This window comes from Lissotriton helveticus, chromosome 8 (assembly GCF_964261635.1).
Source record: "Lissotriton helveticus chromosome 8, aLisHel1.1, whole genome shotgun sequence".
Classification (NCBI taxonomy): Eukaryota; Metazoa; Chordata; class Amphibia; order Caudata; family Salamandridae; genus Lissotriton; species Lissotriton helveticus.
Window position 1 is genome coordinate 417,761,540 of NC_136069.1, and position 22,325 is coordinate 417,783,864.

At 42.1% G+C, this 22,325-nt stretch overlaps 1 protein-coding gene across 1 annotated transcript in view; it reads right to left on the bottom strand.

Annotated features, from left to right (window-relative positions):
- Positions 1 to 22,325, bottom strand: part of NEK5 (NIMA related kinase 5) — a 372,187-nt gene that overhangs the window by 274,609 nt on the left and 75,253 nt on the right. Inside the window, exons 4-7 of the mRNA XM_078657268.1 lie at positions 13,857 to 13,954; positions 9,674 to 9,757; positions 9,492 to 9,562; positions 2,546 to 2,632 (exon numbers count right to left, since the gene is read on the bottom strand). Of these exons, the coding sequence (XP_078513394.1) occupies positions 2,546 to 2,632; positions 9,492 to 9,562; positions 9,674 to 9,757; positions 13,857 to 13,954 (340 nt within the window). The remainder of the gene's footprint in view (positions 1 to 2,545; positions 2,633 to 9,491; positions 9,563 to 9,673; positions 9,758 to 13,856; positions 13,955 to 22,325) is intronic.

The window sequence follows — 22,325 nt, forward strand, 5'->3', positions numbered from 1 at the left end:
CCCATCTTCAGTTGAGTATCTAACTCATTGTAGGCCTTTGTTACGCTCCTGTGACTGACTCAGTTACTTAACGATAATCTTCAATTCCTATCTTCTGGTTTTCTCCCAGAAATTAGGTAGAACTAGCTGGCACTTTGCTGTCGAGATTCATTAACCAGGTCTAAACTCTTTCTTTTGCACCTCTATATCACTTATTTACCCTACCATCTCTTGCAGCTGTACTCAACTATATTTGTCTCTCAACTACCTTTACAAACATTTGTTTCCAGCTCCCTCAATCTCTAAAATGTCCTCTACCACTACTCATTCTAAAGCTAGTCTCTTCCCCAATGTTCCAGTATATTGCCTTTCTCAAAAACAAGTCATAACAATTTTACGGAGTTTCTTTAACTTAAACTTACACTGGGCAACTGCTGACCAACTTAAAACGTACCCCACAAAAAAATATTACCAATCAAATAAGCAAAACCTAATACATGTACCAATGCTTGTTAGAATTACCAGTAGCTGAGATTAATTCAGTTTCCACTGATCACCTTTTAGTTTTCCTCCTATTTGTATGAATTGACATCAACCCCCTGTCTGAAATGAAAATCTATCCTGCAGCATGAACAATCTTTTGGTTTCTCATTGGTACATAACAGACAAAGTATGAGGGGTGGACGGATCTCGCAGAGTTTTACTCCACGGAATTCTGTGGGGATACCTAAAAACTCAGTGAGAGTCCACGGAGCTCTGAGAGAGGTGGAATAGCCATACATCACGCTGATTTATAGTGCCGTGAGATTGTCCCATGCTGTAAAATCTGTGCAAACGTCACCATGTGGCGTGGCAGAGGGCACTGATTCTTCCTGCCGGTCGAGTAGATTTTCTACTTAAGCTGCAGCTTTCTCAATGAGAGTGGTAGCAACCTGCCGCAACAGCCCGTGTTGAGAAATCGCAGCAGGACTCGTCCTAGTGCTTGATTTTCCGGCTTGCACTAGCCAGCTTAACGCTGGCGAGAAAAACTCAGAGTTTTTCCAGAACTTTGCGCTCCACCCAGAACTCTGGAAATTCCGCCAGTGGAGCGGAGTTTGCCACCCACCCCTACAAAGTATACATGTATTTATTTGTTTATTATAAAGTGCTGCATGTCACTCCAGTCCCTTCAGATCACTTAAACAGATAGACAACATAAACCTAAAACTTATGAAAGCATGTGAGTTAGAGTACAACCAGAGGAGGAGATCTGACATTCTTTGAATGCTCCCAGGAAGTGATAGACCTAATTGAAAGACTGTTTGAAGAGTTTGGAGTTTCCTGAACTGGAGGAACAAGGGTTCTCTTTGGAACCAAGGCTATTCAAAGTTCAAGTCCATGGACCCCCAAGGATCTGCCATCACACTTTAGTCCATTAAGGGAAAATTGTTAGATCAGACGGGCCAAGCAGCATTTTAGGTTCCCGGTGGGTACATAATGGTCTGCCCATTTTTGAAGGTAGCCATAACCTTTGCCCAATATGCCTTGTACATACAGGATAGTAATCTCAAAGTGATCCCAATATTGGGTTCCTGACTTTGTACTCTTTACGACCTGACAAGGAGTTTTTTGGAAGCCCATTATATACTACTTTACACTAGACCAGTAAGACCAGTGTCTGCGTCCGCACAGTTTGGTGATCAGCTTGGAGGAGTGAACAGATATGCTGAAGTATAGAAAGCAGGAATATCCCTGAAAAGGGGAGTCCTTGACCCTAACTCACAATAAACCTTCCTATATTCAAGCTTGGTATTCCTTAGCTGCTATTTTTCGGTAAACATAAATGTTGCAAAATACTGTAGTTAAGGGGAATGGGTAGGGAGTCAAGACATACTGTTCCATGTCACTATCTCTTTATGTTAGAACGTTTCAGACAGTGGCTAACGTTGAAACAGTCTGTTGGCTGATAAGAGGGAATAACCAAAACAGAGATTTGGGGGGTAAGTGTTATTAAACGTTGTTCTGTGGAAACCCATATGTTTTCCCTTGAAAGAAAAAGCTAATCAAGTATTGCGATTAGTTGAGCTGAGAATAGATTTCTCTCAATATTTGGCACAGAGTGTCTTCCTCTTATGTTAGTCGCTAGAAGGACTTTTTGGCTATGGTTGGCCATTTGTTGCCAGGTAAATTGAAATCATTTTTTTCTGAATAACGTTAATCATTTACCTAAGATTCACCAGTGGCAGGTTGTTTTGTACGTATAACTAAAACTATAGAGAAAATGTATTTTAATTGTAATGACCATACCAGTAGAGGAGATCATGAACTTATTCCCCAATTTTAAATGTAAGGTAAGTAAACTAAGTAATTCCTTCACATTGCTGAGGCACAGACTTGTAGATGTCAATGATGAAAACTTCCAAAGCTGTGAATCTATTGCATATCTGCCAGAACTTATTTGACTATCTTTGAGGAATACCACATAATCACATCTAGTTCGTTTACAGGTGATAAGACTCCAGTGTTCTGTAAAATAGACGCCAAACCTCTTATAATGTAAAGTTATGTCCCAGGTTTACCAACTTACGTTTTATTGTTGTATGGCCGATTCTCACATATTTCTGGAGACAGATAGTATGGTGTTCCTACACATGTCCGAGCAAGCTCCATCGTACTAAAAGGAAACGTAGAAATGAAAATACATAAATCTATAGCTACCAATACTCAAAAGGTATGAAAAACACTTTAAATGACATTCACAGCTACTGAAAATTTAAATAAATAAAGTAGCTAGTAGAAATCAAGTTGTAATATGCGCTTTAAAATAGTACCTCCTTATATGTATTTTGCCTTCCATGCTATTCTCAAAAACAATTTAACAAAACATTATGGTAGAGAAGTTGTGCGTCCATTTTCCAGCCCCAAATATTTTAAATTTTCAAATGTTGGAGGCTCATGTACCAACTTCTTATTTCATTGACACTAGTAAGTCTTTCAACAATAATATTAATGGACAATTCACTGAGAACAGAAAGAGAACACTGTGGAGGAGGGTTAATTGAAAACAATTGAAAATGAACTTTGTATCATACCTTTACAGAGCAAACAATACACTTTTCGATCAGCATTAACAACACAGTTGTGGGAAACTTCTGGGTGGACTCAATCGAAATTTTCAAACCACTCTGGAGCGCCCCACTTTGCCCTGCCTGACTAATGGCGTCTGGTTCTTGAGAACAATTAACTTCAGCTTTGGATGACAAAGGAGGAGAGTTCAAAACTGGAACTACCATCCCAAAGGATCATTTGCAGAGAGCCTGAATAGTGGGTGAAAAGTTTTCACTAATTCAATTTCAGAATTGCTTATCAAGCTACATAACCAATAAAAATTGGATTCATGATCAGGGGTACTGATAAAAAACAATGATAATAAACCTGGAGTTTCCCCTTCAGCAAACCAACGTAATTGTGGTCTAAGAAAATATGAAAATTGGGCCGCAGTAGCAAAACAATTTACAGAGTAAGGATTTCTGGGCTTTTAAATTGAGGTTTCACTTAGACATGCAGAAAAAATACCGTACTTGGAGGTTTTCTCAGAAAAGGGGAGGAATGGCTTTTGAGAGAGGGTGGGAGTAGCCTTTCAAAATCATGTGAAAACATGCAAAATGTTGTGGGATCTTCACAATTTATTATAGTATATTCCATTCTCGAGCACTTGTGAAAATAAGAAGGAATAGTGTTTCTAGGGTGGAAATGGGACGAGATCCCTCCGTAATTAATTGTTGTTTGCCCACAGTGGAAAGTAGGGGTTTTAAAAAAAAAATGCACATTACACACATTCCAAAAATCTAAGAATGATATAAGCTTCAGGAATTCTGTGAATTTCCAATAGAGAAATTAACTTAAATTTACAATTTGTTTCAATTTTTCGCTCAATTTGCAGAAGTAAAAATATGCAACAACATGTGTGTGACACTTAATGGCCCCATGGAAAAGTGTTGAGGAAACACAAAATTGCAGTAGATCTAAAGTAATTTTACAAGCATTCTACAGAGGTGTTTATGCAGGAGAGGAGATCAGTGTAGATTTGCAAATCATCATGAATGAAAAACAATGCGTTGACAGGAGATAATGTGTCTAGCGGGTGTTGAGTTCTTCGATTCCATGTATTTATACTCGTCCTTCGGCCCCAAACAAAAAGAGCTTACTAGCATGGAAAAATAAATGGGTGACATCCGCACTCCCCCTCCCTGATGGTACGGATACATGGGCTCACTTAACATAACATTCCTTCCAAAACATGGGTAAAAACATTACACAAGTAACAGTCTCTTGGGAACGTCTACTTGGCGAGGGTTAGACCAACATTTTCTGTACTTTTAGCATGGAGTGGGATTGTGTTTTAACAGATATCAGTGCCCACATCGGCTTCAGATCTGACTGGCAGTTGGTGGTACGGTGTCTGAGTCAGAGGGCAGCGTGGTGCATTCGACACAGTCTCACCACTACCACTGGCTTTGTTGTTGATACCACTGTGACAGATTGTGTTCATCTGCTCCTCTATCAACTCATTGTAAACGCCTCTAAACATCTTGAATCAGGATACATTTAGTTTTACAGCTGAACGGTTTCTCCGAGCAGGTGCCATTCTGCCTGGCAGTCGATTCACAGCACGTGGCCTGGGTGCAAATGGAGGTATAGACTTGCTCCCTGGCATACTGCCACGAAGCAGGACACAGACGCCTTCTACCTTCAGCTATTTTCTTCTCATCTGTTTGCTACCTTGGGCTTTAGCCTGTAGTTTCTCTTAGATTACGTCACTACCAGGACTGCAGGAACCCATGATGGGTGACATGGAGAGGTGTCTGCTGGGTAACAACTAAATGTCACCATAACCATGGAACTATGCGAGTGTGTAAAGTTGCAATATTCTCTCAGATTATCATCCTCCAACTCGGCTATTCTCATCACTTTATTGAGTACATGAAATACCCAATCTCAAAACTGGCTTGAGGCCATTAAGGGGTTATTTTGCAGTGTTTCAATCTCAGAGATCTAATGTACTGAGTGACGTCATGACATTGAAAAAGAAGACCTACTGTCTGTCCTAAACCCCTGTGGGAGCCCATGAGTCACCATGTTTCTTTCCGTCTTTGGAATCACTTCTCCTGCAGTGAACTGGACAAATTCGGCCTCAGGGTACTTGCTGTAATCATCCACTACCACTAACAGGTGCTTGGCGTGGGGTAGACTTTGAAATCAGTCCTATCCAGGGTTGACTTCAAAATCAGTCTTATCCACGAAGCACCTGGGGCTGCTTCTGGTATGATCAGGGCTCTGCGGATGCAGTAATTTGGCAGGGTCTGCAGGTGGATGCAGTTCATTCGACTTGGGCTTTAATGTCGGGAAACCACCGTTTTTGTCAAATTCAAATATTTGCTTTTACAATTCCTTGGTGTGCATGATATGCTGAACCAAGGATGTGGGACATTGAGACCCTAGGTATTACCAGTCCCTTTCCTAACAGTAGAAGCCCATCATCTGTTGCAGACAGTTCATACGTACATATGTAGCCACACCTGTCCTTCAGCAGTCCTGTACAGTAATGTGGCCATCAAAGACTTCCACTCGTCACATCCAACTGCTTGCTTCACCAGGTTCAGGCATTCGTCTTTTTGAGTTGCAGTAGCCCAAATGCATGGTATGTCTACTCTAAAGAGCTCAAGCAGGGATTTGATTAGAGTTGTTTAATTCAGGCTAAATTTGCCACATTACGCCACCATGTCGAAAAAACTTTGAACTTCAGGAACACTCTTCTTTAGAGCTGCCGGCTTGATGTCTTTGACTTTTATTGGTAAACACTTTAGGGGGAGTAGTTCCTCGTCAGTGGAGAAGTCCAGGGATAGGTGGAATCACAAAGCCAACCACCTTGATCTCAAAGGATCAGAAGGGTCAGATCTTAATGTCCTCACATACCTGGTAGGGTGTCATGCTTCATCATAGGGCACTCCTCGTCCAGCCTGCGCTGCAATGCCTGACAGGCCTGGGGGCTCTTTATCGGAGATCTTCTGATCCGTAAATACCATTGGATGACTGCATGAGAAGGAATCGTGCAGAGGATAGTGTGATGATAAGGGTGTGTATAAAATATACTACGGTAACCAAAAATTGATTTATAGGGTGAAGGTACCTTGACTAAATAAAAACAGAGATGCTATCCTTCAGTAGCAATATCCCTTGATAGCGGCAAATTACAGTGACAAGGTGGAGTCGACATGTTTTATGCCTATGTTGTCAGGAGGGTCAGTTGGCATTTCATCAGGACCAAAACAGATAAATCCTACTCTATGTTAAACAGTGGAGCCACATCTAAGTAAAGGGTGGCCACTTACAAAGTACAATACTGCACCTGGATTGATGCAGGGAGCAGATTCTACTCAAAGGTGTTCAAGGAATTGCCCCTTAGGTAAGGCAGGGGGTCCCGGCGTAGCTATGGGACAGGTGGTGAGCACTGGCATTATCCCTGGAACTACCCTCCTCCGTCTACCTGTAGATGCCTAGATCCCTGTACACCTTCGGGTGGAATCTGCTACCTGCATCAATCCAGGTGCAGTATTGTACTTTATAAGTGGCCACCCTTTACTTAGATGGGGGTTCCACTGTTTAACATAGGATAGGATGTTTCTGTTTTGGTCCTGATGAAATGTCAACTGACCCTCCTGGCAACATAGGCATGAAACATGTCAACCTCACCTTATCACTGTAATTTGTAGCTATCAAGGTACATTGCTACTGAAGGATAGCCTCTCTGTTTTTAGTTAGTCAAGGTACCTTCTCCCCATAAAACATTCCTTTGGTTACCTTAGTCTATTTTATACACACCCTTATCACCACCCTATCTTCCACGCAATTCCCTCTCATGCACTCATCCAACGGCATTTACGGATCAGAAGATCTCCAATAAAGAGCCCCCAGGACCGTCAGGCATTGCAGCGCCGGCTTGATGAGGAGCGCCCAGTGATGAAGCATGACACCCTACCAGGTATGTGAGGGTATTAAGATCTGAAAGCTCGGATCCCTTGAGATCCAGGTGGTTGCCTTTGTAATTCCACCTTTCTGTGGACTTCTCCACTGACGAGGCACTACTCTCTCTAAAGTGTTTATTTAGCAAATAGGTTTATAGGAGGAGCATGGGTGTAGGACCTCCTTAAATACTGAGCTCTTCGTGCCTCTCTTGATGATTTCAACTTTTATTGGGACAAGGGCTACTCCTTCTGCTCTGAATCTGTGTCCCAAAAACTTGATGTCTTGTTTAAGGAACTCACAGTTCTGTTTATTGAGCATCAACCCACAGCATTGATTCTGCTAGGAGGGACTGTAAGCCGAGTGGTGTGTTCCTCTTTCGTGGCAGCGTGGATTAGACTATCAACACTCACGTTTAATACCCTAGTCAGACCTGAGAGCTCTTGTTTGATGCTCTCTTGAACACTTCTGAAGCATTGGAAATACTAGACTTCAGATGCCTGTATCTACTGAGACTAACATGTGTCAAAAAAGTGGTACCTGGATGACAACAGCAATATCAGATGGAGTATACCGATTTTAAGTCTACTTTTAAAAAACAGTTCGCTCCATTCACATCAGCCTCTATTTCGTCCACTGTGGAGTGAGGTGGCTTACTTTTTTTATAGCTTTGTTTGGTAGCCTCATGTTCATATAAATCCTTATCTCCCCTGGTTATATTAGTTTTCTTTTGCCATCACAATCGGTGATACCAACGGTGTGTGTCTATCCTCTTTTTCAATGATGCTGGCTGCTTCTAAGGCATTGCGTTGTTTCTCTACTTTGCCTCTTTGACACAAAGAACAGGTTGGTGCCAGTGTTGATAAGGCAGCTGATTGGTGCTCCTTGCGTGTTTAGTAGCCATCTCAGCTGTGGTCGAGCTTGGTGTTCACTATGGTTTTCAAGCTCTGAAATTAATTGAATTTGTTCTTCTTTTGACTCAGATTCTTCCTCTGATGCAGTTGTCAGGAATGGCTCTTAGTTTGTGTTGTGTTGTTTCACTACTTTCTTGGCCTGGCGACTGTGGTTGAGTATTGATGCTTTATTGCCTTTTGTTCACAGGCAGACTTTTGAAAAATTGGTTATTTTTACGCATCTGAAGCACGTTTTTCCTTTCACTTGACAGGGACTGTCCTTACATGCCGGGTTGCCGTAACACCCACAAATTTTGTTTGAATATTGTAAGGAGAATGTTAATAGGGCTCCACTGACATTGAAAGTTGCCTATGCAGTTTTGGCTTTTATTTGCTTAATGGCTAAGGACAATTCCATAAGAGCTGATCGCACCTCTGATAATTTGTAAGATCTGGCAAGCATGAGTATGACCACCAGAGCCATCATGTCTTGTCTCAGTATTTCCCTGAAATTGTGGTGAATAACAACCTTTAATTATCTCAGCCCTGATTTCTTCATCCATAATGTCAAATCCACAGGTGCTGGCTATACCACGTAGTCAGCATAGACAGCTTAAAGTGGTTCTTTGGAGTTTTGCTTGGCATGTCAAAGAATAAACCATTCATAGACGGTGTTGGCCTGGGTGCTGGACTGTCCATCAGTGCAGGTAGTGCAGCACTGTAATCGTTATCCTGTTCGATGCTGGTCAATGTGAGAAACATGCTGTGCACCTCCTGCCCTGCCAGGTATAGTACTTTTGGCAGCAGTGTCAGTCTCTGTGGGTAATGTGAAACAATTTTCAAATCTTGCCACCTATGTTTTCTGCCTGGAAGCTACAGACAAAGGAGCAGTCAGCATATCAAAAAGCTGGACTGCATGGGAAGTGTTAGGTAGCATTTGAATTAGTTATCCATAGCCTACTCTGGGCACAGATATGAAAGAGGGAGGTTGTGGCATGGATGACCCCCCCCCCCTCTTTGCTTCAATGAAACAAGTTTTTTGCTCCTCACAGGAATGCACAGTTCAGTATTGTATTTGGCAAGATGAGGTGTTCTCTAGTCACATTGGTGGTGCCTTGTACTCACTGCAGGTATGTTTACCAAAATCAGCTTTCGTGAAAATGAGCCGTGCTCCTTCTGCTGGTGAAGCCTTGGTGCTGGTAAAGCCTTGGTCGCGGCAGTGTAGATACAGATGTAACACCAGGTCTGATTCTGATAATCTGTCATTTCTGCTGTGCTGAACTATCATTAAGAGCACCAAGATCGTATATTGTGTGCTATTCAATACAAAAAAAATGTAATATGGCACAACATGGCATAACCGAATACTTCCTTGAATTGTTCTTAGCTTCTGCTTTTACTGTTTTGTTTATGTACATTCTTCACTGAAAATGTGTGGTGTTTGAATGGAAATACAAATGGTTCAAATTCAAGTATAATGTAAAATGTAACTTGAGAAACTTTACATATGAATCGTCAAAAGCACCATTACCACCATAAAAAGGACAAAGCTTTTAGATGAGTACAAATACAAAATCAAGCTTTTGTACAAAACCGAAACTTGAGGTCCATGCTTACTTGTTCAAAACTCTTGCTATGCCGAAATCCCCAAGCTTTGCCAATAATCCATTGTTGCTAAGAAATATATTCTGCAAAAAAACAATAACACTTTAAATGATATTTAAAGCTTACAACCTCAATATCTCTTAAGCATACATTGTTTTTGCAGGTGTACACATCAAATATCAATTGCTCTGGACCTGTGCTTTGATGTCCCTGTGTAAGACCTTTCTGTCATGAATATGCTTCAATCCCAGTGCAATCTGCACAAACCAGCATAGGATCTGTGATTGAAGATGAAATAAAACAGCATTTATTATACATAGATAAAGGGATTTAAAGAACACAATTAAGTGTTACGAACATAGTGATACCAATAGCATAATTTCTCTCCTAATTAGAAACATACTAAGACACAAAAACTATACACTACATCTGAGACAATGGATGCAGCTGTATTATACACTTTCGGATGAGGTGTTTATCATTACTTACTGAAAAACCTCACTATAGTTCACCAGTCCTAAAATAATTTGCATGTGATGATCACAAATATAATAACTGATTACTAGAGGTGCATCCAATTTCCACATAAACATATGAAACACCATTTGAAATACATAGAAATGTTCAAGGGAGTATTTTCTTTATTAATATCCAATTTAATGCATGACCCCAGGCCATTTGTGTGTTCAAAAGAATTATGCCACTTGGTTGACTGAGAAGTAAGAAAAACAGCTGTGAGCAGCATTTGATTCCAAATGTCTATGGATATCTCATTGGTGTGGATGTGTGATCCTTTCCGCTACCTTGAGAAGACAACATCTTAACGACATTGGGTGAAGAGGAGGGTTTTCTGTTTAAACCAACTGATTAAAGTGTAGTTTTCTGACAAGATTACAGAAATATGCAAGGGAAAATAATAATGCCAGGCCAAAGACTTTGAAATGTATTGTCATAATAAATCTGAAAGGGCTACATTTAAACTCATCTCATTAAGATAGTGTTTGAGGGCTAAAGAGCGTGTACTCTCCGCTTAAAACATGGAAAAATTGGCCTACAGCTAATTGTGACACCCACTAAAGTAGCCTTTTAAAACTTGTTACAATCCTGCCACTGCAGCCAGTAATGCAGTTAAAATATGCAATCTCTACCTGATAAAATAAACCTTTTCCCAGGCTAAAACCTTCCTTTTGAAAACGTATACGTCACCCCTACGAGACCTAGTTTTTTTTAAATACCATACACCCTGCCCTAACCACTGCTTGAGCAGGGTGCATTATGTTTGCAAAGTAGGACATGTTTGTTTTATACTTGTCCTGACAGGGAAAAAAAATCCTAAAGTCGTTTTTCACTCTTAAAAGGCCTATATCTCCCCTAGCCAAACACCCAGATGCATTATTACATTTAATTACTGCTAACTTCAGATTGAGAACGGGCACAGATATTCTGTTTACACTCAAATTAATTGTAATTTTAAAACCTCTTTAATGGTGAAATTGGATTTTAAATTGCAATTTTGAGAATGCTACTTTTGAGAAAGTAGCCATTTTCTTGTCTAAACCAACTGTGCTTTTCTACCAGTGCACTGTGAATAGCTCTGCTGTTAAGGTTTGTGTATTGCTTCCAGACAGTGAAGCAAAGGAAATCGAGGTGTGATGGGAGAGGGTTTGCTGACAGGATGGCTGTAGAGGACCTGACCAATGCCCTGCTTACATTTCATCTGTACCACACACACCTGACACCAGGCCTGCTCTGTCTTTTGTCACACTAAACAGTTTGTAGCCAGGACCAGGGGAAAGGAAAGAACTGACCAAAAACAGTTTTTGTGGTAGGTCAGTGAATTCTCGCAATCAACGGATGTCCCCAAGTAGAATACTGGGACGTTCATAACATTCTTCTCAGAACAGTGCTGGACCTGTGGACGATTCAGATGACGGACTGCCCTGCTGACAGAAGGACAGCCATGCTATTTGAAGAACTGCCTTGCTGTCTGAAAAAGGAAGATTCAACCTGCTTGACTTGAGCCCAAGCTACCCAGAGTCAGTTAGCTGACCTCATGTGTGAGCTAAAGGGACCCAACAAGTTTCCAGAGGCCTCCCTGCAACTTCCCAGCTTCCCAGCGCTTACCAGCACCAACTATACTTGCTGAGATCGGCCTGAGCCCTGCTTCTAGCCTCTGCTGGAGTAAGTCTTGATCTCCAAGAGGTGCCCCTTGGTCCTGGACCCTTGGCCGGCATCAGTGAGAACTCTTCCTGAAGAAAAAGATGAAAATCCTGAAGTTTGGGACCGGCAATGCGTGACCTGCACTTCTCGCCAACAGCGACCATCCGCGATGATTAACCATCGTGAAGGTCCAGTGACGATCAGCTCTTTGTGCTACAGCAACGATCAGTGACACACAACCTGCTCTTCACACCGAAAGCCTTCTTCTCTCAGTCAGGTCTAAAGCAAACTGAACTGTTCGCACCAGACTTGCTAAGGTAGCTCTTCCGCTGGACTAACATGGACCCTGTATCCGACCCACGCTTCATTTTGGTCAGCCTGAACTTATGATTCTTCCCCGGTCTAGCACGTTCAGAAAACCGCAAGTGCCACTTTCTGCTGCTTGGTATTATTTGCACTAAAAACTTTCAAATCTAGTATCTCTGGCCCTCTGAATGGATTTTCATCATTGTAGTATAAAGTTATTTATTAATATTTGCTCTGTTATTCTAAATTTGTTTGGGATTTTTCTTTCACTGTGTTTTTACTTTTATTACTGTTTGTGTAATAAATACCTACGTATCTGCACAGTGAAGTCAGTGCTTAATTTAAAAAAATAATAATTGCCATGGCCCTTCTGTGAAGGCTACTTCAGCTTGCACCCATTACCTCTGCCAGCTCTGCCAATAACCATACCAACGCAAGTACTAACTACTGCAATCCTAAAAGTGTGACAATCCAGACTATGCAAGGCTATAATAATGGTGAGAGAGGCAGGTACTAGTCATTTCGTAATGTATTTTGGCTTATTAAACAATGTTGTTGAGCTCATATCACAATTAGACAGACAGCACCATCATGTGGTGATCTGTCACTAGAGGCGGTGAGGACATTTAAGTGCTGATGCCGAGTACTGAAAACCACTGGCACAAATTAAACCCTGCACCTTCTATGTGTAGTATGACATAGAAGGTGCAGGGCCACATGCTAACTGTTTTGGTCTTTTCCCTTACTTTTATCTTTGTTTTTATGTCTGGCCAAGACATTTTGTTTTTAAAAATATACACTACATATTATACTATACAATATAATTAGGACTCCCAGCTTTATGGTATTTATTTTTTTAACATTTCCCTCTGTATTTATCCATATTAATTTTTGGGCCATTTCATTGGCGTTTATCCATATTTATTTTGTGTTTTGAGAATAAAAGGATATATTTCCACATTTATTTTTGGATGTGCACTCATACATTGTTGCCTGTCATGTTTTAGCAACTTTAACAAAACACTAAAATCCTGGGTATATATTAGCGCTATATTACAAATGTATGTTAATATATGCCTGTATTTAAGGAAATCTTATCCTACAATATACATGTTTTTTAACTCTCTATGCTGTCTATCTGCTCGCCTGTTGCCTGAAATTCATGAAAGACAGCATGGATAGTCTCTCAAAAAAAGCAAAATTTTCAGTATTTTTCCGCTTTTAAAAATAAATACAGACAGGAAACACATTGTTTTCTGTCTATATTTATCTGTAAAAATCTGTAAAAACGGAAAACCAGAAGCCTTAAATATAATATATTCATAGGGCTTTCAGCTAGACTTCTTCATCCACTGGTCTAATGCTGTGTGTTTCCACCACTACAGCATACAGTATGGCATAATAGGTTAGCCCACTTCAGCTATTGGCCAACGTCACTAGAGTAAAAGCATCCTACTCTTTGACAAGCAGCATATCACACAAAGCAGTTCTCTTCGGGAACCAGGGACTATCAAAGCAATGTTTGCTTTTTTTAAACCAAATCATATTTTTGCTTTTAACCAATGTTTTTTTCATATAGTCATGGGTTCAGCAGATGCCCTAGCAATACTGTTTTACAAAAACCCTGAAAAAAACAAGCATTGACAAAGCCTGGCTGCCAAATCCCGACCTGTTGGCTTTGCCAGTGCTAATCTGTAACGGCATTTTGACAAAGCACAACATTTTACAGCCCCACTTCTACATGATGTTATAACTACAATTGCAACAATGCAGTGCAATTTTTTGCAGAATAAAAATCAAGAAACATCAGGAAATATATGTTTTGAATACTGCAGTGTAGCCCTTAAAATACATTTGTAGATTCCAGAGATACAAAGGAAATTACTCTTAAAAACTGCACTGTTGTTTTACCTGATCTTCGTCAAACAGAACACCACGTTGCTTGTTTATCTTTCTCATTAGGTCACCTCCATCACAATACTCCATCACAATAAATAGTTTGTTCCTCTCTGTAAGAAAATTGGGAAATATGATATGGGATTACAGAGGCTAATTGCTTCAATCTTTAAACAAACCATGTAAAGTTCCTGCAATAAAATGCGAAAAAGAACCCTTGGTATCTTCCGAAAGAATCATAAAACAAGCATTTGCAATGCAATAGGTCTCGCATTTACACAAGTTTAAGCTATTGGCATTGTAAATGATAATGCCTTTTATTTATGTTTTAAAAACAAAAATGAAAATCATTGTCATTTGCAATGTTAAATGTGAGACCTATTGCATTGCAAATGCTTGTTTATAAATATGAGTGCACAGTTTCTAGGGTAGCCATGTATAGTGGAATCTATAGACTGTGGAAAAATATTTAGTAATTTATGTATTGTTTTCATTGTTTCAGAATGTATTCCCGAATTTTAAATATAGGAATGGTTTTAAGAAATGAAATTTTATATTTGAATAAAACATTGCCAGCATTTCATTCTACTGCGTGAATATATTGTGGAATTAGTCAGGCCCAATTTGGGTGTGGTATGCATGTTGTAAGAGGTGGATTTAAGTGACTTCAAGTTGTTTCCAGGGATTCCTTCAAGGCTTTTTTGTCTAACTTACCCTGTTCCCTGGAACTAGTGGGGTAACCTCTCTTTTGATTTAACTCCACTCTACAACAATTTACTCCACCTGCTTTAGTGAGAGTCATTATAAACTGAATACGTTGTACATAAAAAAGAGGGGTAGTTTATGCATTGTCCTGAAGAAGGTGGTTTTATTCATCCTCTATACCACCGAAACGTGTTGACGCTTACCTGTGTGGGGTTACATTCGAGGAACATAGTATTGTCAAAAAAAAGTACCAATTAAAAAAGTACCAAGTATTGTCAGTACTATTTTGGATTCTCTCTAAATAACTACAGTAAATGTCAAAAATGTATGTCTGTTGTTTGTTATCTCTCTTTAAGGTTTTTAATACGATATCTTTTTATATTGGGATTTTTTTAACCTTTATTATCAATGAAATTGATCATGTTTTTTATGTAATTTTAATTAAAATTTGTGATACGTACACACCCTTTTGTTTCTTTTACCTTAGATTGAAGAAGTGATATGGTATGATTTTTGTGTAAAAGTATATCTATAGTTTGGTGAATTATTTGTCAAGAGCAATTGTTTTGAATATTGATAACAGTACCCTGGCTCTTGGCTTTGAGGGGTCACTCTCGTATTTTTGGTATGCTGGGTAGATGAGCCACAAACACAGTGTAGACCCCGCTGTTCCATCCCGTTCTCTGAATCACAGCCCCCCGGCTGGTTACTACAGCAGGGGCTGAAGGGCATGCACTGCAGGGAACTGCTGTTGGGCGCCAGTTGCTTCAGGCCGGCAGTAGGTGCGAGGTGCCGCAGACTCAAGTCATAACACCCCCACGATGAACCACAAAACAACTGACAGCACACACGTGGGGATCGACCCGCTAGTCGTCATTGTGGTGTTGGGGCCCTAGGCCTACATGCTGAATGAATGACCACACTGACACAGTTGTAGGGTACTGGAACTGGCCCTGCGTCCGTGCGCCCGGACCCTTTTATTTGCAGGGACACCTGACCGGTGACGCATATGAAGGATGTGTGTATGATGTGAGGTGCAAACACAGACAGAACACTAGAACGTGCCCAGCAGGACATTACAGGTGTGACGTGCAATGTTCCTAAGTGCATTCAGTAATTCCCTTCTTGCTGAGGAAGGTAGCTCTGGCCACCTGACAGGTTCAAACTTTAGGCTCCATGACAGATTCGGGACAATCTGTAGGCTGTAGTGTGCCGCAAAAACACACCAGCCCTCTGCCTACATCAGTAGGGTTTGTAAGCGCAGTGTTGTTATACTTTATCAAATGGAGATCAGCCAACACCCCCCTCCTCCCCACCCCACAGAGGGTCACTTAAGATGCACAATGTAAAGGGATAGGACTGTAGAAGGGGAAGTCGAAGTAGCACCTAGACAAAGCAAATTCTAGAAAACGCATGGGGACAAAAGCACACTGTGCTGAAGCACATGGGAGAAACAGTAAAAGTATAAGTTAGCCAAAGAAAAAATATAATATATTCATTTAAATGCCCCGGAAAAAAAAACAAGGAGCAAAAGAAAAACACAAGTGTGGAGACGCATTGAAAGAAGAGTGGTGCAGAGCAAAGCAACGAACCAAGTATAGTATGTTTGTATTGCGGCGGTGCAGGGCTTATTTATATTTTATGTAGCGCGAACATTACCCAAAGGTGTCAGAGCGCTTTACAATAGAACGAAGCAAGTTACATAAGGTATTGGTGATGACGTTTACAGGACTGGCGACTGGCGAGGAGGGGTCGAGGCAGGGAGCTGCAGCAGATGCCCAGAATCCTGTGATTCCTGTGATTCTCGGCAAATCACTTAATCTCCCCATGCCTGAATGTGTAATGTAAATAATACGGTGCTCACGTAAAGCGCTCCAATACCTTCGGGTCGAGTTCGCGCTATATAAAATATGCAACAAAAAAGAAAGGTGAGGCGGGGCACCTGATGTACGAGGAGGGCGTGAATCGAGCTTTAATTGCACTTTGAGAAGGTGGGGAGACAATGAAGCCACGCACAGTGGTCGTGTCGAAAAGTTTGGGAGGCGCAGCCTAAAGAAAAGGAGGTGTGCCCGAAAGTTGGGGGCGTGTCAGACAGCGGAGAAGCAGGAGTAGTTTGGAAGTGTTGCATGCAGTCCGCGCGCATGCGCCTGAGGTGCTCAGATCGCAGCGGTTGCTGAAAGGCTGCGCACCATGGCACCTTTGCTGAAGCTCGGCACCCTGGACCTCCTCGGTTTACGGTGTTTGCGCAGCAGGGTGTCCCAGGCGGCGGCGGCGAGCCCCCGCAAGGGCGCAGCGGAGCAGTGCGGGCCGAAGGTAAGCCGGGCGCGCTGGCACCTGATGGCATGTCTGTCCTGCACCAGCTGGGGAAGTCCGCTGGCCCGGGCATGCCTTCCTTGGATCACCTGGGGAAGTCCACAGGTCGCGGCTGTGCATAGCGCTTTGTTAGAAGGGGGGTTTTGGGAGCTATGTACCCTATATGTCTGTGCAGAGAACACCCGGACTGTGGGACACGCAGAAAGAGCCCGGTAAGTGGAGGGGGGGGTGTACGTGCGTGTGTCTGTGTGTGTTCGAGTGTGTCTGTGCGTGTGTCTGTCTGTGTGCGCATGAGTCTGTTTAAGGGGGGGTGCATGTGTGTATGCAGTGTATGTGTGCCTGTCTATGCGTGTGGCTGTGTATGTGCGCATGCGTGAGTGTGGCTGTGTGAGTGTGTTTGCGCATGGGAATATGAGGCACGAGAGGGGCGCGGCGCCGTGCGCGCCCACGAGGTGAAATCTGCGCTCGTGCCCCTCTCGTGTCTACATTCCCAAATACGGCCAGCAATAGGTCTCGAGCAGACTCTGCTCGACCTAAAAAACACTGATGCTGACACCAGACAACTGTACCTGGCGTCAGTAACTGAGCATGGTACAAAAGCTTTTCGCTTTCGCCTGAGACAGTGCATGCTCTGTCGGCAGTCTTTTGTAAACAATCAAAAAATATGTTTAAATGGGCTTAGAGTCCTGCCACTACCTACCATTGGTTGGGTCCGACGTCACTCTTGCTTCCTTGCTTCTTACTGGTCACCTCCACCTCGCGCTTCCTTCTGGGGCCTAAGTATTTGTCCTGCCATGGAGCATGGACCAAATACAGATTCCTGACCGCGGCCATTGTCCTTTCACTAGCTGCTCACTCCTACACGTACTCGAGATGTTTTCTTACTATTTGCCCTGCGCTCTATAGGAGTGCATATGTCTACAGTCTGTCCCACTTCCCCTCCCCTACCTTGTGTTGCTCGTCTCCCTACGCTCCTCCTGTTGTCCGTTGTTGGCGCTCCCTCCATTTCCTCCTTTTGTCCTTCATCTCCCTCATGTTGCATACCCGCTGTCCTTGTTGCTGCTCCCTCCCTTCTCCCTTTGATCTCCTTCATGTTGATTTTACCCAGTCCTCCTCCCGCCGTCAACTGTTGCTGTTCCCTCCCTCCTCCTCTGCACCGCCCTTGAGTTGGTTCTTCCCCTCGTCCCGCTGTCCATTGTTGCTGCTGTCTCCCTCCTTCTCAGCACCTCCAACGTGTTGCTTGTCCCCCCTTCTATACTTTTTTAGAAATATGGCACACCAGCGCGGGCTCATGTGCAACATGGCTTAAAGAAAAAAAAAGGTCAACGGTGGCCGTGTCATAGCACTTTTTTTTCTTTACGTTAAGCCATGGTGCACAGCAAACTATGCTGGTCAACACTGGCCGTGTCATAGCGCTTTTTATTTTTTCTACGTCAGGCCATGAAGAGGAATAGAGTTTTGCTCAATACAGAGGATTATTCAAACCTGTCTCCATGGGCAGGGCACTAACAATCCTGCTACATTTTATGACGAACAGCAGATGTAGTAATGCACAGTTCACAGACATTCACCCATCCCAGGAAGAAAGGCAAAAAGCTAAGATGGCCTATGAAGGGTACTACCATCTCAGGTGTTCATATATTTGTGATTAATCACCCTTGCCCCACCACTGAGCATCACAAATGCATGATTGCATTAAGTCACTGGGCCAAAAGAAAAGAGAAACAAGATGACTAAATGAGTTAAACACTCACCACCGATATTTATGGTAGATCACTAAAGCAAAACCAATTCTAGCTTCCATTCTTCAGAGGTCGGTAGTTTGAGTGCTATTATACTGGGTAATAACATCTGTAATTTAGAGTGTATATAAATGACAGAAATGGGTTACACAGTACTGTATAAAATGAAGTTATTATTGATTGGGCAAATGCCAGGGAGCTCCCCCTGACTGAGTCCTTTGCTGTTTTTAACCTGCTCCCTTATGTTTCCCACCCGACGCACAATAAGGGCCACACCCTTGACCAAATTTTCTCTAAATCAGAGCTCGAGGTGGATCCACCCCTTCCTTTAGGGTGGTCGGTTTACTACCTTATTAGTTTCAGGGTTTCCAGGTCTGTAAGGGAACGTTAGACCCCTGCCACAAAATGGGTAAACACTCAAAGACCCTTCCATCGGGTCACTCCAACTGCTTTGAGTGTGGCGCTGGAAACATCCAATCCTCTGCTATCTAGCAAACCTGATAGAGATGCTCTCAATGTCGAGACTTGGGGGCAGCATTGTGCTTATGCGCTTGCCCCTATGCCCACTTGTACCCCCAAGAAAGCCAGACTTTTGGCTCCTTGGTTTAATGAGGTACTGAGACTGAGCAAAAGCACCTGCAACCGCAATGAAAGGAAATGGTGTAAAAACATTAATTCTGACGATAAACTTGAGTACAAACAGGACTTGAAGGCCCATTGTACTAAAATCCGAGATGCCATACAAAGCTATCTGAAAGCTAAAATAGCGACGTCCTAACACAAGAGCTAGGAGATCTTTAAAATCGTGAAAGCCTTCTCTGCCCCGTCATCTGTTGCCAGGGCTTTACCCCTCTTTCTTGAATGGACCAACCAACTTGAGTCTTTCTTTCATGACAAAATCGGGACTATTCAGGATGATGTGGTAAAGAAGACTCAGCACAAGGTAGGCGGTTTTAACTTCTTTTAATCCTCATCAAGCTGGGCCATCGGAGCAGAGCAACAACAGCCTCCATCAAGGACCATCAACCGTGTTAACCAGAACCTTGGTACAGAACACCCAGGCTATGGTGTTCTGTGATGCTAACATTCTAGAAAAAAGCATAAGTCACTACATGGGTCCTTCCTTCATACAAAACAAAACAAGAGAAGAAAGAAAAGGAAGAAAGTAAGAGAGAAGAGAAAAAGAAGTAGAAGATAAGGAGAAAAAGCAAGACAAAGAATAACACAGAAAGAGAGAAAGAACAGGAAAACAGTAAGTGAAAGAACAATGCGGAGATAAAGAAGGGATACAGACAAGCAAAAGCACAATGTGGAGAAAAAGAAGGAATAGAGAACAACCTAAACTACTAATTATTTTCTATACAGTCAGTCAGTCAAATATCTTTATTCGATTATTAAAAATCATAAAAGAGCGAGCAATACATGAGAACATTTCATCAAGACACATAATATATAGATCAAGATTTTGTTTAAAAAAACCCTAAAAACACGTTATACAAAATAAAATATACATTGATATTTAAAAAGAGTAAAATCAATAAAATGTAGAAGGTACACATTAATCAGGGACAAGGTGCCTAATTCTCAAACGATGCTTGTTTATACGTGCATCAGCAACCAAGAAACTAGCAACATGAAATGCCACTTTTAGATTCGGTAGAAGTTGCAGGAACAACATAGCTGGTTTTACCTGTGTAAAACCCATATTGCACAGTATAGGCAGCAAGTATTTTTTCCTACTCTCTTTATAATGACCGCAGAACAGGATAAAATGGGTCGTGTCTTGGATAGAAAAATAATCGCAGTCACATGGTTCAGCATTTTCAGGTCTAATCCACTGTTTAAAATTGCCCAGAATGAAAGGAATCAGATCAAGACGAAATCTTGTTAGAAGAAAACGGTGGTATGGTTTGTTTACCAAAAAGAGATACGGTTCCATACCTGGGACAGATGTTAACGTACAATGTTTCCTAACCGTAGATTTGTTTAACTCTGTGGCTTCCCTCTCCGAGACATAACGTTCAGTCAAAAGATTTTTGACTATCTTTACGTCTTCCTGAATTATCGTATGTGGGGAAGAAAAAAGTTCAGGTCGGCCAACTAAAGTTAACTGCGTCTGAACGTATTTTAGCCATGGAATACTGTGTGCTCTATCCAGGGCTAAACAATCTTTGAGGATGTTATGGTTTAAAGTAAGCGCCTGGTTGAGCCACACTTTCAACCATCCAATAACTGGGGCTAGCTTTAAAATGTCGGTAATATAGCCCAGTCCGAGCTCTGTGTGTGTTATGTATGTAGAAGTCGATTGGGGGACAAAAAGCAGAGTTCTCAAGAATTTATTTTCTACTTTCTGAATTTTGTCATATTCATGATTGGTGTACCCCCAAATAACAGAGCCGTATTGAGCAACCGACAAACATTTGGCTTTATAGACCTTTACAATGCTTTCCATGGGACGGGCTCCGAGTTTTTTAGCAAAACCAAGCAACCCAGCAGCCGCTCTTGCTACAGCGTTGCTTTTGGCCAAAAGCTGGGGGCCCCACTTGCCCTTTTCGTCAAAGGTCACGCCTAGATAAGGGAAGGATGGGACTCTCCTAACCTCTTTCCCAGCGCAGAAAAATGTTTTGATCTTTCTTTTCCTGACTGCGGCTCCTGCTATCATTACGTGGGATTTTTCTACATTGGTTTTCATGTCCAGCGAGGACATGAAATCCCCAAAAGATAAAAGGAGTTTATTTAATGCCACTCCAGAGCGTGCTAAGAGGACAGCATCATCCGCGTACAGGAGGACAGGTATCTTTGTCTCTCCTGCACGCGGAATGTCAATGTGAGACTCTGTCAGAGCTGCCTCAAGGCCATTTATATAAAGAGTAAAGAGTAGGGGGGCAAGAATACATCCTTGCCTAACCCCCCTCTCTGAGTCAAAGTGACAGGTGCATCTTCCTTCCCTAGTCACTCTGACCGAGGTCTTGAGGTCTCTATGTAGCTCGGCCAGATACCCTACCAGGGGAGCATGAATGCCCATGGACAAGAGGACCCCCCACAGCTTAGCCCTGTTAACCAGGTCAAAAGCTGAGGAGAGGTCCATAAAGGCCATGTACAGAGAGCCCCCCTTGGCAATTACGTATTTACTTATGATCAGTTCTAAATTTAAACACTGATCTAAAGTTCCTCTTTTGGCTCTAAAGCCATATTGTGCATTTGATAAAATGCCCTTCCCTTCTAGAAACTGAGTCAGTCTTCCTAAAAGGACTCTTCCCAGAATCTTAACACTAGAGTCAATAAGGGAAATTGGCCTATAACAGGCCGGGTCTGTTCTTTGTCCCTCTTTAAAAATCGGTATTATGGTAGATTTTGACCAGCTAATAGGAAAAACAGAATCTCTTGTAGCATTAAAAATGTTAGTGAGGATTTTGGCACTTAATTCAGGAGCACTCTTAAAAAAGTCAGCGGGAACCCCATCGGGGCCCGGTGCCTTTTTAGAGTGTGTGTCGCTGATCGCTTTTTTTACCTCCTCTATGCTAAAAGGGGGAATAAGAGCTGCTACTTGTGTAGATTGTGTTTCACAACCTGGGATATCGGGGCAGCTATAAATAGTACTGAAATGTGTAACCCACTGTTCATCAGGTATGATGCAATCTGCTCTCTGCTTGTCTAAACCCACAAAAAAAGGATGGTTTATTATCGCCCAAAATCTTGAGCTGTCTCTCTGTGTGTCGGGCGA